Raw genomic sequence first — 18234 nt, 5'->3', positions numbered from 1 at the left:
CTCAACCACCTCCCTAGGCAGGCCATTCCAGTGCCTGACCACTCTTTCAGAAAAGAAATGCTTCCTGAGGTCTAATCTAAATCTTCCCTGGCGCAACTTGTGGCCATTCTACTGGTGGCCATTCTACTGGTGGCCATTCTACTTCTGGTTTCTACACTAAGTATCTTTTACCTTCAGAAAATAAGTGTTGTGTACTGAAATCGCCCTTTTAAGGACTGAAAAGACTCCAAACCCTTAGCTCATCTGCAAATTTATTGCTTGATACTGAAGGAGCAAGAAACATAACAATGTGACCAGCATAGCAATCCATCACTTCCGATATTTCACCTCATTCTCTCCATAGTACCCATTTATTCTAAAAAAATCCACATTTGCAGCACATTACAGATTACGCTTTCTTACTCAACACAGCTGTGCTAATGCAGTTTTGAGAAGTCTAGGTAACACCAGAAATTGCTATGGGTTTCCTCCTTGCGGGTGTTGGAACAGTAACTTGGAATGAGTGTCTAAATATGTCCAGAAAGGGAAAGTGAAGCAGAGCTATTCCTCCACATGAGTAAATCTGGCAATCTGATCTTTGCTGCAGCTTTGGAAAGCTATTTCAGTAATCAGACCACTGCCCTGAGAAGACCAAAATGCTTCAGGAAGAGCTAATAAAAAAAGATCTACTTACTGGTGGACACAGTGTTAAGGATCATTTATAATATTCTCTATAGGGAAATATGGGCATAAGCCTTGGCTATAAAGCAATGGAATCAGATCCAAAACGATCAGAAAGAACAATGTATCAGTATATATATAAAAAAAGAGACTTCAAACAGATTTTTAAAAATAACATGGTGTATTTAAATTAAAAAAAAATTTAATTCTGAGATTGCTGAGTATGTCTGCAAGAAATCTAAACACTGCATCCATGTACTCCAAGCATATGGCACATATCCCACTTACGTGATTTTCAGCTACAGGGATTTGGTCAAACACTCTCCTTGCTATTTTGAGCACAGCGCATTGGCATTATAGATTTTGCCAAATGGAACAGAACTCGTGGGACATCCCCAAATGATTAAAGTCCAGCTTACAAGACAATTACAGAAATTCAGGTTTATTTTTGGTTACACGAAACAAGTCTATGTAACTATGCATATCTAAAGATTCAGAAGAGATCACAGGCTTTGTCTAATAGATCAAACACATCACACAGTTCATTTGCGTACTTCTGTTCAGGAATCTCCTACACCTGGAAGAGGCAAAGTGAAGAACTTATTCTAGTCCAGAAAACAGCTGCAATTGAGAATACAGAGCTGCTTGTAACATCTCTCAGCATTTTCAAACCAACACCTAAGTTTTAAGTTTTATGACTGCCTGTTTCCTGGAATTATCCAGAAATTACTGATAAGAGTTTAAATAGTACTGATTTTCTGGAAATCTCATGAATCTGACTATCACTTTCCAAATCTGCTAATCTTGTGCTTTCTGCCATAGGTACCAGGACAATTACATTGTCCCCATGGGCACTGAAGAAATAAGTCACAAATTATCCTCCGTACAGAGATCGAGAAATCAGCACTGAAAATCTGCTAGTGAAGCAAGAGACACAGATGACTGAGAACACACTCCCAGGCTCTTCAGCTCAAGTCAGATACTGAAGAAAAGCATATTTCAAACCATGCCCCAAATTATCAAAATCTTCAGGAAAGAAGGGTACGCTTTTATTTCCATTTGTATGAAAAAGCTCAAAGTTTGTAGAATTAATATTCATGCAGGAAAACCAACCATATAAATAGTTGATAGTAATTGGCCATATAAAATGTTTTTGTTAACAGGAGCTCTTGTCCTGTGCAGTTCACTTTAGTAATGTTTCAACATTGTATTAGGATTCAGGACTGAGTTTTCTACACAGGAGATGTCCCATGATGCATCCCTGCGCTAAGTCACCTAGCTGCACAATTAGTGGGAGGTCAGACAACATCACTTAGATTTGACACTATTAAGATGCCAACGTGATTAATATTTTTAGAAGTACTGAGTAATAATTGTCTCCTATTTGCCTGCTTTGGCACAAGTTGAAATTACTTGTAATAAGGCATAAAAATAGAATAACATTATGCACCTAACTGCTGTGCAGTACCACTGTTGCATGAGTACTTCATATATCAGTCATACCACACCATTTTGATATCAAATCTCAAACTGGGGAACAAGATAAATTACATTCAAAACTTTGTCCTGTAATTAGGCATACCTCATGCTCATAGTTTTTATTTTTTGTTGTTTTGAAAACAATGATTAGTTACCATCTGTACTACCTGCCCTGGCATCTGGAGTATATTGAATTCCCCATGCTATTCAGGGGCCAGTGCCATGAGTAAACCGTGACAGAAGTACTCTGTCTTCATGCTTGAACCTGCATCAACCTAGTTACGTTAGCTTCTGATTAGTAATGATTAATGCCCTCCAAAGCATACTAAGCCTGTATGTAAATCTTCGTCAGAATGAAAATCTCAAGTATAAAAGACTATGATCACTGATCAGCACAGTGATGCTTATCGTCACCTCAACAACAAGCTTGTGCCATTTACACTTACACAACAAATCACTGATGCATTTTTCTTTCTCTGGAAAATGTCTCTGAGGTTATGTCCATCAAAATAAGGTGTCAAGAGAAAGTAAAGTCATGTCACTGCTTGCTGCTGTGCCGCAAACACCAGTCATTACAAGTGCCATCAATGACATCATTCTCATTCTGTCTCCCCCCCTGGAATCTACAGCAAAGTCAGAAGACATGCTGCAGAGTTAATGAGCACTGTGAAATTTGCTCTAACGTTAAGAACAAAAGAACTCATACACAACTAACCACAGCCAGACAACAGAAACCTAGCTGAGGTGAAAGGTAAAATAAAAAAAAAGGCACCAGTCCTCAGGAAAGCAAGAGTGGGAGGAAAGGCAGAGGCACTTAAACCCATTAACAAGAAGTATATTCTTAATAGCAGTACTTGGCTTTTTTTCTGTAAGATCTCCTGACTGGCTAACTAGTAAACACAAGAGAAAATGGAAATAATTCTTTGCCAAACATGCACAGCTGTAGGTCCACCTCTGATGATTCACCAGCAGCACCAGGCATCTGCCAATTTTGTCTTTTTTAATTTTAATTCAGGATGGATCCAGAAGTGGCAGCGATTGCAGTCTATGAGGGGAAAGGAGCCCACAGAACATAAGGAAAGCAGCACACAAGACAATGGTAACTATTTCAGTGCATAGATGCTTAGCTGGATGTCACAGCTTGCATTTACAATGACTAATCAGTAAATTTGAATATGATACTCAGTACAGAAGTGGTAAATTAGCATTAGCAGAGTACTTCAAATTATGTTTCTCAAAATATAGAACATTTTAAAATCCCTATCAACTTCCTCAGCTAATAATAAAATTGGAATGAATTCTGCATTCATTTGAGATCTCCAACAATTTCAGTGAAACTGCATGCTGAGTAAACAGGTGTAGAATTTGGTCCAAAATATTTCCTCATACTGTGGCCTGATCTCATTTGTTCCTTTACAGCTTTTATTCCCCTTCTTTCTCCAGATGGGGAGCAAAACAACACACAGTCAAGACCACAGTTTCTTTTGGAAGAGTTCACGTACCCTGATGACAAAGTCACTAAATCTGCATCACACTAACAAAGAGACAGGTGTTTTCTTGAAGCCACTGTGAGACTAACCCAAATAAAAGCAAACCTTATTCCATCCACTATTAACAGTCTCCGTGAATGCAAAACTGGGGAAAAAAACCTGTTTGTATAACTTATGGAAACACCTCAATTCATGCATTTTCCACTATTGGTGGAGAAAGAGAAGAAAAAGGTATACTCCAATTTCTTTGAATAACGAAACAGCACTTCACTGAATGTTTCATTTGATTCAATTTTTTTTGACATAGCCTTGAGACATGAATCACATTAAAATATTAACTTAGATACATTTATTTGCTTTGATAACAACATACTGTATTACTTATATTAGAATATTCTAGACATTTTAAAAACAACAGTTAAATGGTCCCAAATGAATGTTTTTCTGAAGGCCTATTTCATGAGAAATATACTTTTTTTCATCTCAGTAACAGAAACAAATTTTGTAAAACTATATCTGTGGAAAAGAGAATTTTTTCTGACCTTCACATTAATACAGTGCTTTAAATAACAGTTTTTAAAAAAATGAACCATCTGTAGGGTGTCAAATAAAGTAACATGAAATCTGAATTAAAAAGAAAAGGAGCAGCTTCAATATACCCAGAAGTCTCAGAGAATTTTATCAAAGAGGTCTAAATTTTAGTTGTTTTAATTCATCTGAAGTATGGTTCTGCTTACTAAGTTTCAACTTAGAAATCGTTTATTAATTTTCCCATATGCTCCATAAACGAATGCTTGAAGGATTTTCAACAAATTGAAAAATGTTTATTTAAAAAGTTTGGAGAGCATCTAAATGAAGGAACAAAAGAAATTTCACATTACCTTTAAATAAAAACATAACATAATTATTTGTTCAGTAGTACTTTTCTAGCATATGTACCCGAACAACAGATCAACAGAGTGTCTCGCGCAAGTAACATCCCATCTTCAGTATCTATATGAAATTATCTTCTACTTTTCCTCTGACTTTTAAAACTGAACTTTCAAGAAGACAGACATCTAATAGACATCTGGTTTCTACTGCAGGCCAGCAAGATTGAACAAACATCTGACTCTGCAATTAAGCAAGACCCCTAACTGTTTTGCTAAACCAAAAACTATTGTGTGTTCCTTGTACCTGGAAAGTGAGAAAAGATGAACAGCTTATGAAAGAGATTTGCTAACTTCACAAAAGAACTGTTGTCCTTCAGGGGGAATGAAGCAAAGGCTTTGGGTAAATAAAGAACCATATGATGGTATTACACAGGACTGCATCAAATTCATACTTTACTTACTGAAAGTTATGCTTCATCGTGCCCTCATTTTAAGTGCTTGCTCCTTGTAAATCCACCCCAGTGATGATAACTCATGACATTTAAGCATGATCATTATTCATGAAAAATATGTACACAACATGTACATATGTAACCAATGCTATAATTTCATCAGAACAAATAAGAAAGAAACTGCTAAATAAATTCCAAAAACTGTTACTTAGGCATTAAAATATCTCATAGGCATAGCAGTGATATTGATAGCTACTGCTTTTAACTGAGAAGATCCATTATATAAGTATTCAAACAACTCCAATGCACAGTATTAGGCACAGAAACTTCAGTAAAACTAAATTTCATTACATTACTGACCATGTTGTTTTCATCTTTTTATCTTAGTAAAACTTTTAAAAACCTTTCATAAAGGAACTTTCAATATTAGCATTCACTGCTTATGCATGGAACAACATGGCAGAAAGTGTGTCACTGGTGTCAAAGAAGTTACTTACAGGTAGTAAGTGTAGGAGTGATAGCTTCTTCTGCCATGATGGTGGAAGGATTAGGCAGTGGTGGAAAAGATGAAATGGAAGGAAAGAAAAGCCAAATATTAATGTATGAAAAATTAAGATGAAACTGAGACCAGAACTGGTGACACAAATGGAAGGTAGCGAGAAAGCTTATCTGGGCATATCATGCAACATGTCTGGAACAGATAGATGACATCCATCTCCATAAAACTTTAAGCGATACAACACATAACACATCTCCAACTGTTAACTCAAACCACTTCAACACACATCCACTAAGTAATGTTAGACATTTAATGTATACTTATCTCTGCATATAATACAAACTCTTCCAAATGAAGTGATAAAATGCCTTCAATTTAAATTCAACTGGATTACGAATAGGGATACACAACCTCAGTGTGTTAGAATTTTACCTACAAAGAATTCCAGAGTACGTATTATACAGATTCTCTTTCTGTCATAATACAATAGAATTTCTGGATACCCTGTTCCTTACTTAAAGAAATCAGTTCTGTCATTGACAGGCTTAGGACTTGCTTCCACAGAAGAAAAATCAACAGCAACAGAGAAATAATTTTCAGTTCTTAATAACTAATTAAATTCTGAAGAAAAACTTACTTTGAGGTGTTTTCTGTCTACAGCTATATCCATAATTGTTTCTCCAACTGCCTTTAAGTTACTACAAATTGAGTGAAAATTTCCCTTGTCATCACACAAGCGGAAAGATTATGTCCTTACTGGCTAAAATTATTTTGCTACATCGGGAAATATCAGTAAAGGAAACAACAAGAACTGACCCTGTATCCCTGTCATTTCTGCCTATGTGGACATCACCAAGAGTTGGAGACCAAGCACCACCATCCTGAGAAACAGGCACCCTTGTAGTCACTCCTGTGTTACCTCTTACATAGCCAGACCCTCCACCCTGACATGCACTGCCTTAGCACAAAGTATATCTGCCCTCCAGCTATGCTTTTCTGCTTTACATCTCTCCCTCCCTCAGCTTTAAGTTTGCTGCAAGTAGAACTGTAAGTCTCCAAAAAGGCTAAGATTCAACCCAAATGAATTCCATATATTGACTGTAATTAAAAAGAAGCTCAAGATCTTACATATCAGAGCTTAACGTCAAGTAGCATTCACATGTTGGTAAGATAAAAGACTGAAATGAACCATGTAGGCATTTGTAATTTTTAAGCACATACATACAGCCTTTGACTACAGAGGGAAACATGTAAACAGGCCTCGCAAAGGCCTATAGCTAATGTTAACTTGCCTCTAGCTACATGCTTCAGGCATCCCTTTGAAAACTAGGCTTTCATCAAATTTTCTCTCACATCTTCTTTGTGTGAAGATGCCGTTAGAAATGTTTCCCAGTTTTTATTCCCATTTTTCTGATGAAACAGTATTGTTCAAACACAAGAGGCTAGACAGTGAATATTTAATCATGTGGCAACCTGCAAAGATGTACACCTGTTAAAAATGAGTTTTAAAAAGATTTCTAAGAACAAAATAGAGAAAAAGCTGCAGAAATATCTGTATACTTCTTCCACCAGCACATATGCCATTGCTTTCAGTAAGGAACACAGAATCAGGTCCTACCCAAGCAGTTCAAGTTACCTGTTCTATAGTAAGGCATATCTTGATCACTTGTAATTATATCCCCCTGTCCTTCTTTTTAGAATTACTCATTCTTGCTATCATTTACAATCTCATGACATTGCCAACACTATTTCTTGCCATATGTTGCAACTGCAGAGATTTAGCATAATTAGTAAAAATGTTCTCATACTTCTAGAAGATGTATAATAATTTGAGAAACAACAATAAATACAATTAATCAGAGAAGCACTGCTGGTACTTACAGGCAGAATTCTGCCAAATATGTTATAGAGATGAATTATGCAGTGTGAAAAAAATTCAAAATCCAGGAGCTTAAATTTGTATGAAAATATCCCATTAAAAAATTTGTATTAGATGAGAAAAAAATAAAAGCTTCAAGCTCCAGTTGTTTTTAGATTGCTACAATTGTGAGATTTTTCATATGAATGTCCTGGACAAACAACACTGTCATTTTTAATTATCAAGAATGACAGGAAAACAAACAAACAAATCAACAAGGAACTATCTATGAAACCTGCAGGAAAAAAAAAAGTTACTTTTACAAAGTTTTGGATTCTCAAATTCTCAGGTCACATGTAAAAGCACCATTCCTAACTAAGCAGATTTCACATTTTAATGAAATGTGGAAAAGTTCCATTTTACTTCCTACATAATATTTATGTATACATGTATAAAAAGTGCAGAAAAGTATCTTTCTGTAGAAGAATGCAACCCAAATAATCTGGCCAATGTTGGCCATAAGCTTTTCTCCCCAAGGAACCAATAATTTTAAAGTCCCTTTCCAATGAAATGGTTATTTTACGTCAATAAACTGTCCCTATGTACAGTGAAAAGGTAAAGCTCCTCTACATCCTTTGGAACTGACAACACAACTACATTTCATAGATATTACTTGTAGAATAAGGCCTCACTACAAAATGTTATGAAAATAATGCAGCTGGTTGAAGGAGGATTGTCCTGCTACATGAAGAAAGCTCTGGAACTGTGTAATTTCTGCACTGATTTCTTTCATTCTCTCTTTTGTAGCTGGCCTCAAGAGAAAGGAGGACACTTGGAGAAAACTGGAGTTTATCTTCAGTTCTATTATCTCCAATTTCCATCTTAACTGCTTGAAATAGTTGGAAAAGGTGTACAACTGAACAGCCTGATTTACCACCAGGGAATTAGACCAATGCATTGCCTGCCCACCTCCACGGCATACCAAAGCATTCTTTACCATCTGCCACAAAACAGGGACTCTGGAAGCTACTGGAAGGCTCAAAAATAGAGACACTTGGAAAGTAAAGACAAGCACAAGAAAATAACTGCTTTATAGAGAGAAACAATGATCAGACACACATTCCATTCTACAGTTGAAGCAGAAGCCAACACAGAATTTTAATAACAGTGCTTATTGCACTGCCACTGCAGGAACAAGAAAGAGCCCTGAAAGAAACTGCCACCCCAAAGACTATATATTTCTAAGCAAACAGACTAGTAGATCTAATTTTTCAACTTCTATATTTTTTAAAGTTATCTGAAATAGAATATAAAAGAAAATCTACACACACTCAAAAAAAAAAAAAGAAAATAATGAAATAAGTTCTGATTCCTCTAAGTCTTGATTGAATTGCCATTGCTTTCACAAAGACCGTAGGAACAGTTTTCTAATTTTCACTGCTCTACTTTAAGTTGACCAAAAAGGGAACCTGCTGCATTTTTATTTATTTTTTATAAATAGCCATACAGGTATATCCAAAACTGGTAGAGATCAATGGCCCTGCCTGAAATTTTACGTTCAGGATCAGATATAAAATCCTTTTTACTGCAAAGTAACATTCTAGTAACATATGTATTGGTTTCCATTGACTTTGTGTTAATTCCTACATGAGAGATTTAGAACAAAACTACGGGAAGAGGAAAGCCTACCAGCTTCCTTTCATAGGGAAGAATAATTGTATCGATATGACCATATTAGTATCAGGAATAGCTCGTTTACTTTACATGACAGCTTTATGCAAGAAACTGGTTGAATGAATAAAGACAGAACAGAACAGATAAAGAGCTCCAAACAATCAAGTAGAGGGAAAACCAATAAAACTCTCCAGACCCAGGTGGCAGGCACACAAATTTAGTTTAGTCAAAGAGCGAGTGTCTTTATGTCAAATGTATTAGTGCCCTTGCTGTTTCTACCCTCAACAGTGACTCCACACCATGCACTGAATAGTTAGGTTGCCTAATCTCTCTGTGAACAAGTTTACAGTGTAACTACTTCAGAAGACCATTACACAATGCAATAAACAACAATGACTAACAACTAGCAGTACTTGTACTTTCTACCTAGAGCTATATGACAGGAACCACATGCAAAACATATCTGTGTTGCATTGAAGATTTTGCTTTGACTATTGGTCTATTAACTACTGAATTAATGCCAAAGAAGTTGACTTGTTAAAAGCTTGACACCAAGCATATAAAAGACTGTTTGCTGGTTTAACTTAGGTGATTGGTAGAGGCCTGTGTTGGGACACACATGTTGTCTGTGTTGACATGGTTGCAACGTACAACACAATGCTTTCCCACTCTCTTGACAACTAAAAAAATGGTTTGAAATGAAGTCAGTTTACCACTTGAAGCCTCAGAGACAGTAGAGATCTGGAGACCACATCTAGAACTACAGAATCATCTCAGTTGGAAAGAACGTTTAAAGACACCTAGTCCAACTCCCTTGCAATTAACCAGGACACCTGCAGATAGGTTGCTCAGATCCCTGTCCACCCTGACCTTGAATTTCTCCTGGGCTGGGGTTTACACGACATCTCAAGGCAACCTGTTACCATGCCTCACTACCTTTACTGTAAAACAATAACAACAACAACACAAAACCCCCTATCTTACATTAAGCCTAAATCCCCTCTTTTTCATAGGTTTGAATCCATTTACCATGGTCCTATCATGACAGACCCTGCTAAAGAGTCTGTTCCCTTCTTTCAGTATCTGAAGGGGGATTATAAGAAAGGCCACTACCAGGTCTTCCCAGATCCTTCTCCACTCCAGGCTGAGCAGCCCGAGCTCTCTCAGCCTATCTTCATAGGGAGGCATTCCACCCATTGGATCATTTCTGTGGCCCTCCTCTGGATGCACTCCAACAGGTCAACGTCCCTCCTGTAATGAGGACTCCAAATCTGGATGCAGTACTCCAGGTGGTGTCTCACGAGTGCAGAGTGGAGGGTCTCCCCACACTTCATTTGATACAGCCCAGGATACAGTTGGCATTTGGTGCTGTGAGGGTTTGTTGTTGACTCATGTCCAGCTTGCTGTCTCCCATATCCTTTTGAACAGAGCTGAGCTCTATCCTTTTGTCCCCCAGCCCATAGTGATAGTGGAGACTGCTATGACCCAAGTGCAAGATGTTGCACTTGGCTTTGCTGAACTTCACGAGGTTCTCCTGGGTGCACTGCTTGAGCCTGTGTAGGTCTCCATATGGCATTCCATCCCTGAGGAGTGTCTACAAGGACTCATTTCAGTGAAAGGATGAATTACAGACAGTACATGACTTAGGATAATGGAACATGAACGTCATATTGCTGCAGCCAATTGTAACCACAGCAAGTTTCTAAGCATGTAGATTTGGCACGGTAAATTCTAGCACTGTAGCCCTAAGAAACTGCTCATAAAAATATAGTAAAGAAAGTAATTCTCAGAGGAAAGATGCCATTGAGGTCCCAGTTTCTATTTTACTTTCTCATCAGTTCTTCACTCCAGTAAAGCTCCTGATAAAGTATATGAAATAAAATGACAAACTACAGTAGTCAAATGATATGCTACACTGAAAAGATTGTTTCATAAAGTAGTACCTAAAGTATCGTAAAACTGCAAAAACAATACAGTTACCATAAGCCTTAGGGATGATTTACACATTTTCTTCAAATGCATAATGTATACACAGTAACTGAACCAAGGTGAAACAATGGGGGCTCTCAGCAGCACGGTGAATTAATGCACCAATAACAATCTATTGAATAATTGGTTCATTTTTTTGTTTAAATTGTGAGCATAAATGTATTCAAGACCTTCTATGCTACAGCATCTGCTTTAGAGGTCTGGGACAAAATATACCTATCTCCTGATACTCTCATTAAAGCCTAGTCACATCCTGTTACACAGATGAACCATTCTTACTTGTTAATATTCACCTCAACTCATTTTACAGTTTGTTTCATTCAAGGCTGCAGCATGATTCTGGGACATGTTAAATTTATTAGTATCATATGCAATGGAATTGTGTATATTTGGTAACAAGAGTTCCCGGACTTGTACATTCAATAGTTTAATCTCTTCACAAGCAGATTTATTTCAAACCCTGAACAAGCTCACATAATGCACTTTCTTCCTAACAGCAGAATTAGGATGAGTTGTAATTACTGCACTGTGGTAGACAGAAAGAATCAAGAACCCTTCTGCATTAACATCCAAACACTTAAGGATTCAAACCTTCCTGCCTCTAACAATTAGATTATCAAAGAGCTCTTCCCTAGAGAGTAAAGCAAGAGCCAGTATAGTATTCATTCAGCCACAGAACCTGACAACCCATCTGGATCATTCTGTAATTCTCACCCTTCGAGACAAAGAAGAACTTGTGCCTTGTGTTAGAATATATCCTAACTTTGATACAGATACTTAAGGAGGCTCAGAAGGGGAAGAGAGAGAATGATGAATGCTGGTCAGGAATTACATGAAGGACTGGTCAGACAATGCAAGAAGGCTTTCTCACTGCATGCCAAATGCTGCCTCTAGCCCTAGAGAGAACTTTGGGAGTTCAACTGTTAAAATGGAAGGTATGAATGATTCAAGGAATCAGAATTGGGAAGAAAAAATACTGAAAAAATCAGAACAGATTTTAACTCTGCTGCACTGTATTTTGTTGAGATTTGGTTATGGGGACTATTTTGCCCCAGCCAGACTTACTCTAGGGCTTAAGCTTTTGTCTCTTAGGCATAGCAACTTTTGACAGCTTTACCCACCCCTTGTCATGACACAGCCCCATGCCCTAGCCACAGCTCACTTTTCTCTCCTACCTCATGGACCCACTTCTGTCTTCAAGGGAAGTGAAAAGCAGCCACTTGTGTTGCATGCCCTGAGGCACTGCCAAGCAGCTGCCTCCCTCCCTGCACACCTTCTCTGTTCAGATTCATGAAGAATTTCAGGCAGCTCAGGGGTTTGGACTACCTCAGACCTGCCAAACTAGTTATCACACAAATAAATCACAGTTTTGAGTGAGCAGAATCAGGCCAAGACTGCTTGCAAAGGAAGAAAAGGCAATAATACCAGGTGAATGGCAAGGAGGAGAGGGGTTATGAAACAGTAGGATGCCTATGATAAATATGGATGGAGAAGTAGTGATACAGGCCCTCTGCACGGCTCACACATCCTCAACTCCACCTCTATGGCTGCAAATTTAATGTCCCTCAAGATATAACCAAAAGCCTTGACCTTGTCTGCTAATGAATTTCACCCAATCTTGACTTCTATCATCACAAGGATTTTTTCCTTATGTGCCATCTCCCTTGCTGCAAGATATTTTATCCCTTCTTTTTCCCTTGTACAATGGGAAAAAGAAAAAAAAAAAGAAAAAAAATCAAGCAGACTTAAAAGCCTTACATTTCTAATGTCACAGCAGTTTTCATATGATTTTCAAAGCAAAACAATTTCAGTGTATGTCTGCATTGAACCGACATTTGGAAACATTCAGCACCATCACATTTTCATTTGTTTTCAGGGAATGAAGTTTATGCCAAGCAATACAGACCCTATTCTTAGCACAAATTACCTAGCTCTAGCTCCTGACTGAGGCTTCCTTTTATGTTCAAGAATGAAATTATATCTAACTTTGAACTGATCTGCTGGATAGAGTGGAAACTCACCCATTCAGGTTAGAGATGCTGTTCTATTATTAGAGTCCATCATGCAGTACTAATGCATAAAGTGCTAGAATCATTAACCTTGAGCTGTTTTTCTTTTATAACAAAGCCACAAATATTAATTCATACAAAATGCTGTGGAAAGAAACAGATGCTGGGGTCTTATAAAAATCTCAACAAAGCTTTGAGGGATACAAGGGAACACTATTTCCTAAATCGTGATAAAGGGCACTAAGGTGGCTGAATATTTATGCCAATATCAGATTGAGAACTGTTGTAGGAGATGCTGTGATATGGACATGTACATATAAAGTATCTACTAATCACTCACCTTTTCTTCATTACCAGCACAACCCCCAGAAATATAATAACGAACAGCAAGATGCCTGCAATGACTCCAGCAATTTTAACAGTATGGTCTGTCTGCTTCTCAGGCTCTGGGTCTGGTTTTCGAGTGGCAGCTCCTATGGAATCAGTAAAAGGAGGAGAGAGAAAAAGAATAAGGATGTTACTCTTTCCATTTTTATACATTTAACTTACTGATGTTATTAATCTTAACCAGAGCCAATAGATACCAATGTGTGATGTTTTCCAAAAAAAAAAAAAAAAAAAAAAATCCTGCTTTCATATGCATTGACAGGAATATAATTCTTCATATAGGTTCCTGACATTTTGTTAGATTACAACACAGGTGAGACATCACAGCCAGTCCTGACCCTTCTGTAAGAGCCTTTTTACAGATTCACAAATTTATGTATTTTTAATATCTCTTCTGGCTCCCTTTTCTTTCTGCCATTTAGAAACTTACTCACAACACAATAACTATCCTCAGCCTTTATCCAAATTTGATTTGCTGGAACATTTTCCTCAATTATTTTTCACAAATGAAGCTGTAATTCCATAATATATTAGCTTAAACACCTGGAAAAGTGAGATAAGCTCATTTAGCACGCATTTTACCCACAATTGTTTTTTTAGACAATAGATTTTTTTTTTTTTTGCCTTTGGAAATCTAAATCTAGGTCACATCTGGTAGGCAAAAAGACTCCTAAACAATTTATTCACAAAGTGGGAAGCAGCTGATGATCACACCACTGGCACCCACATTTAATATCTGTTTAAATGAGATAACCAGTGCCTTACAGCATCTACTGTCTTAGCTCTTTCAGCTTCTCCATTAAAAAAAAAAATAACATCGTTTGTACTGTTTACTGTATAATGTGATGGAACGTCAAATCCATGTCTGATGAAATATCCATTTCCTCCATTAAATGAGTTCAGGATGAAAAAATGTTAGGGAAGCAACATTCAATTCACTAAACTGAATTTATTTTTTTTATGGACTTCAATTTTTTTTTAATCAGAATATGACAGTATTCATCATTTGAGGCACCATGCCATAATATGGACATGGGGATTTATGTATCACTCTCCTGCTATAGCTTTTCCAGGGAAGGGAAAAGATAGAGCAAAGTCTAATTTAAGAGTAGTATCTTTAGACCACATTCTTATCTCCCTGTCAGGTTCCATAAATGTTTGGAAAGCATGACATGTATTTTATTTGATTCTTCATTTCCTTTTTTGGAAAGAAAGCAAATCAGTGATCAATTTACATGCAGACATCTTCTGAAAAGTACAATGAAAAACTCTCTAATTTCTCAGTCACAAGCAGGATATTCTAGGATGGTTGTTCTGATTACCTGCAGTTACATGTTTGGATTATATCCTCAGAATTCCACTAGGATAGTGTGGAAAACCTGGTAATTGATATCAGTTCCATAAAATGGGTCCTAACACATAATCAAAATATATCTAGAGCTAACTGTGGTACAAGGTTTTTTGAAATAATCAGGTCATGGGTCTCTGTGTGAATGGTTAAGTCAGGGAAGGTGATCTGCCACACACCAGTGCCCACTCCTGACAGAGCATTAGTTCTATAGCAATGAATTACAGCTTTGGATTAATATAATTCTTACTTTATATGAGCAATCATAACAAAATCTGCCTCTATATTTTCTTCTGTGCATATGCATGAAATTCTGTTATAAACAGTCCTATTTTTAATTTCTTGTGTCATACATAAATGATTTTGCTAAAATCTATATTGCTCAAGAGCATGTAAGATATTTAGAAGACATCCAGTATACTTGCAAAAGGCAGCTGCTGAATTGGACTTGACAAAGAGGAAGCAGTGAATCAAACAGTACGACGCAAACGGTAAGAGATGAGAAGGACTTTGCAGTGCTCTTTTAAACTGAAGACCCAAACAAAGAAGAATGCAAAGACAAGAAGCAACCATTTCAGACATAACTCCTAAGGATGGATCCTTCCAGTGTCTCTTCATCATCTACCTCAAGCTACCTCACTCTACTGGAACACTTACAGTAACATCTTCTAAAAATCTGTCTTATTGTTTCCTTTTTGCCATTAAGAATTTCAATATGACGTTCAAGATACTCAACATTAAAATAAATGAAGGCATCCTTGCACCATTTTAACATACAACTCAACCATCCTATCCATTTTCTCATTGTCCTGTCCCCCTTTGACAGCACAGGATCCACATTTCATCAGAACTAGCTAGAGTTGCACAGTGTAGAGGAGATAATATCAGTCTCACTCTGATATTTTCTTTGTATCTTGGAGAACAATTTTCATAAAATGCTTTCATGGACATAAAGCACTATGTAGGTAATGTGTTACAAGCTGCAGAATCCACCTCTAACACAAACTGTCAAACTACACAGAAGGAGAAACACAAAGCCAAACGTTAGGCCACTGAAAATCCCATACTGCATCTATCCTACAGTGATTACACAACTGAGTAGCCACCACCAGAAACTTTCTAAGAAAATTGCACCTAAAGCCCTTCTGAGGAAAAAACAGAATTGTTCATCACCATGATGGCCTCTGCCTGACTCATAGAAAAGATTGTCTTAACCTTAAGTACATTGTGTCACATTCCTATTAAAAACACCTACAGTGACTATACATACACATATATATAGATATTACCTCAGTTCTTACTTGGTCTCATTCAGCATATCACTCATTCAATGAGAAAATGTTCTTATTGCCACCTGGTTTGACAATCCACTTAGGTGGCTAATTTGGTTCTTCTACCCTTCTCTTTGCTTGAGCATCTGTTTTTTGTTATTATCAACATTCCCTTCATTTTTACTTAAAACTGTTTACACCTCTAAAGTATCTCAGTTTTTCTTAAAATCGAAAAAAAAAAAACCAACCCCACAAAAAACATTCTGTTGCATTCCACCTTGTTTTTAGCCCCTTTAACATAGTTTGGTTTTATTTTGGCAGCAGGTGAACATCAGAGGTTGCATCTGCAACAGAGAAGTCCGCATCCCTTTCTTCAGGGCAGGGACCAGTTTTGAACCCTCTACAAATTAAGAGCTCTTCAAATTTACCCCCATGAACACTGTGGAGCATTTATCAAGACTGAAGTACACTGGTACTACCTCTTTATTCAGTTAGGTTTTGTTCCCATGAAATTCTATTAACCCACATCACCTAGCATCATGTTCAAGAGCTGCTGCCCCAACACTGACTACTCCAGCTATTTAATAGACATACTGTACAGCATATTATGTTAAATCTGTAAGTACACTAGCTATGATAAAAGCTTCATTTTACTTTTCTTTGGTTCCTGTCCAATAGGTTGATCTTGGTCTGGGGTAATTTTTCTCTCATCTTACAATTACTTAATGGACTTTTATTCTGTAGATACACCAGGATTTGCACTGGCAGCATAGAGAAGAAGGCAAACAATGTGTAAGGGGATGCAAGTCACTAGAGGCAGTAGTTCTGAAATTAATTTTGCCACTTTATAGACTGCAATGGCAATTTATGCTTTCAGTTCTGTTTGTATGTTTCCAAGAGTGACCTGGAAAATCATTACCGCAAGTTTAAGAAACAGTCACATGGTTCTTCTTTACTGTTAAAAAGCTTCATGAAATGTAATCTTTCTTTATAGCAATATTGTTAACTTGCATTAAGATATTATAGCTGTTTCAAGCAATTTGTCCTATACAGCCATTTTAAGACTCTTAAGCTAGAGCATAAAATATATCTACAAGACCAATGGACTCCCACATCTCCAGAAGAGTGTCTGTCTTTAATCATAGAACAGCTTGTGCTGGAAGGGACCTCAAAGCCCACCCAGTCCCACCCCATGCCATGGGCAGGGCTGCCACCCAGCAGCTCAGCTGCGCAGGGCCACATCCAACCTGGCCTTGAGTGCCTCCAAGGATGGGGAACGCACAGCTTCTCTGGGCAGCTGAGCCAGCACCTCACCGCCCTCAGAGTAAACAATTCCTTCCTAACATCTAATCTAAATCTCTCCTAGTTTAAAGCTACTTTCCCTTTTGTCCTCTTACTATCTGTCCATATAAAAAGTCAGTCCTGCTCCTTTTATAAGTTCTCCTTGAGTACTGGAAGGCTGCAGTGAGGTCTCCCTGGAGCCTTCTGTTCTCTAATCTGAAGAAGCCCAACTCCCTCAGCCTTTCTTCATAGGAGAGGTGCCACAGCCCTTTGGCCTGCTTGTTGCCAGCAGCTGAGCTAAGCCCACTGCTCTTTCCTCACATTGCTAGACCAAATGATGTAATTGCTTTCTGTTTGCTTGACTTGAGTTTCTGATTCTACCTTTGTACACAGCAGTCCAACTTTAAACCTTGCACAGTAACCTCAATTCAACTCAGAAGAATCAGGATAACTATATCCTGACCACATATACTGTGGTCTTCCTCTGGAGAGGCGATAGGTCAGTAAAAAGAAGCAAGTGCAGGACAGCTCAAGGGAGCTTCCTAGGAAATGAAAGGACAAAGAAATGTTTCCTGACAGTTTAAAAAGGATTAAGTTACTGACTTCAGAACATCCTTACTTGATGAGAACAAACTAGAGTGCTTCCTGCCAGAAAGGAAAAACTGATATACGCTTACAGACAAACCCCATGATGCCACAAAATCTAGTGAAGTATTTCCACAGGCTTCCTGCAGTGAATAAGTGAAAGACAGTAAGACAGTAACATTACGTGTTTCCAAACCCTTAGATACTTACCCTTAATTAATCTGAAGACTTTCCAATTGTTTATTTCCCGCCCTCATTTCTTCCCCATTCTTTGTGTCCTTCTCTTCAGTAGCGTTTAAAATGTGAAACTTTCTTTTTTTTTTCTTAACTTGTAAATAACTGCCCTTCAACTGGTCTGACTTAAGGCTTTCCCTCATGGG

The 18234-nt window shown here is 37.6% G+C and overlaps 1 protein-coding gene across 8 annotated transcripts in view; it reads right to left on the bottom strand.

Annotated features, from left to right (window-relative positions):
- The window catches only part of PTPRM (protein tyrosine phosphatase receptor type M), a 449220-nt gene that overhangs the window by 142522 nt on the left and 288464 nt on the right, over window positions 1-18234 (bottom strand). For 6 of the 8 annotated variants that reach the window (XM_065752030.1, XM_065752031.1, XM_065752035.1 and 3 more), the window contains one exon: window positions 13323-13455. The exons of 1 other annotated variant lie outside the window; for it this stretch is intronic. In XM_065752030.1, the coding sequence (XP_065608102.1) occupies window positions 13323-13455 (133 nt within the window). Of the gene's footprint in view, window positions 1-5450; window positions 5481-13322; window positions 13456-18234 lie in introns of all 8 variants that reach the window. One more of the 8 variants, XM_065752038.1, reaches the window with a different exon arrangement.

Source organism: Cyrtonyx montezumae, unplaced genomic scaffold (genome assembly GCF_038088225.1).
Source record: "Cyrtonyx montezumae isolate F1298 unplaced genomic scaffold, pur_monq_1.0 scaffold_8, whole genome shotgun sequence".
NCBI lineage: Eukaryota > Metazoa > Chordata > Aves > Galliformes > Odontophoridae > Cyrtonyx > Cyrtonyx montezumae.
This window is presented reverse-complemented; position numbering and strand designations above follow the sequence as displayed.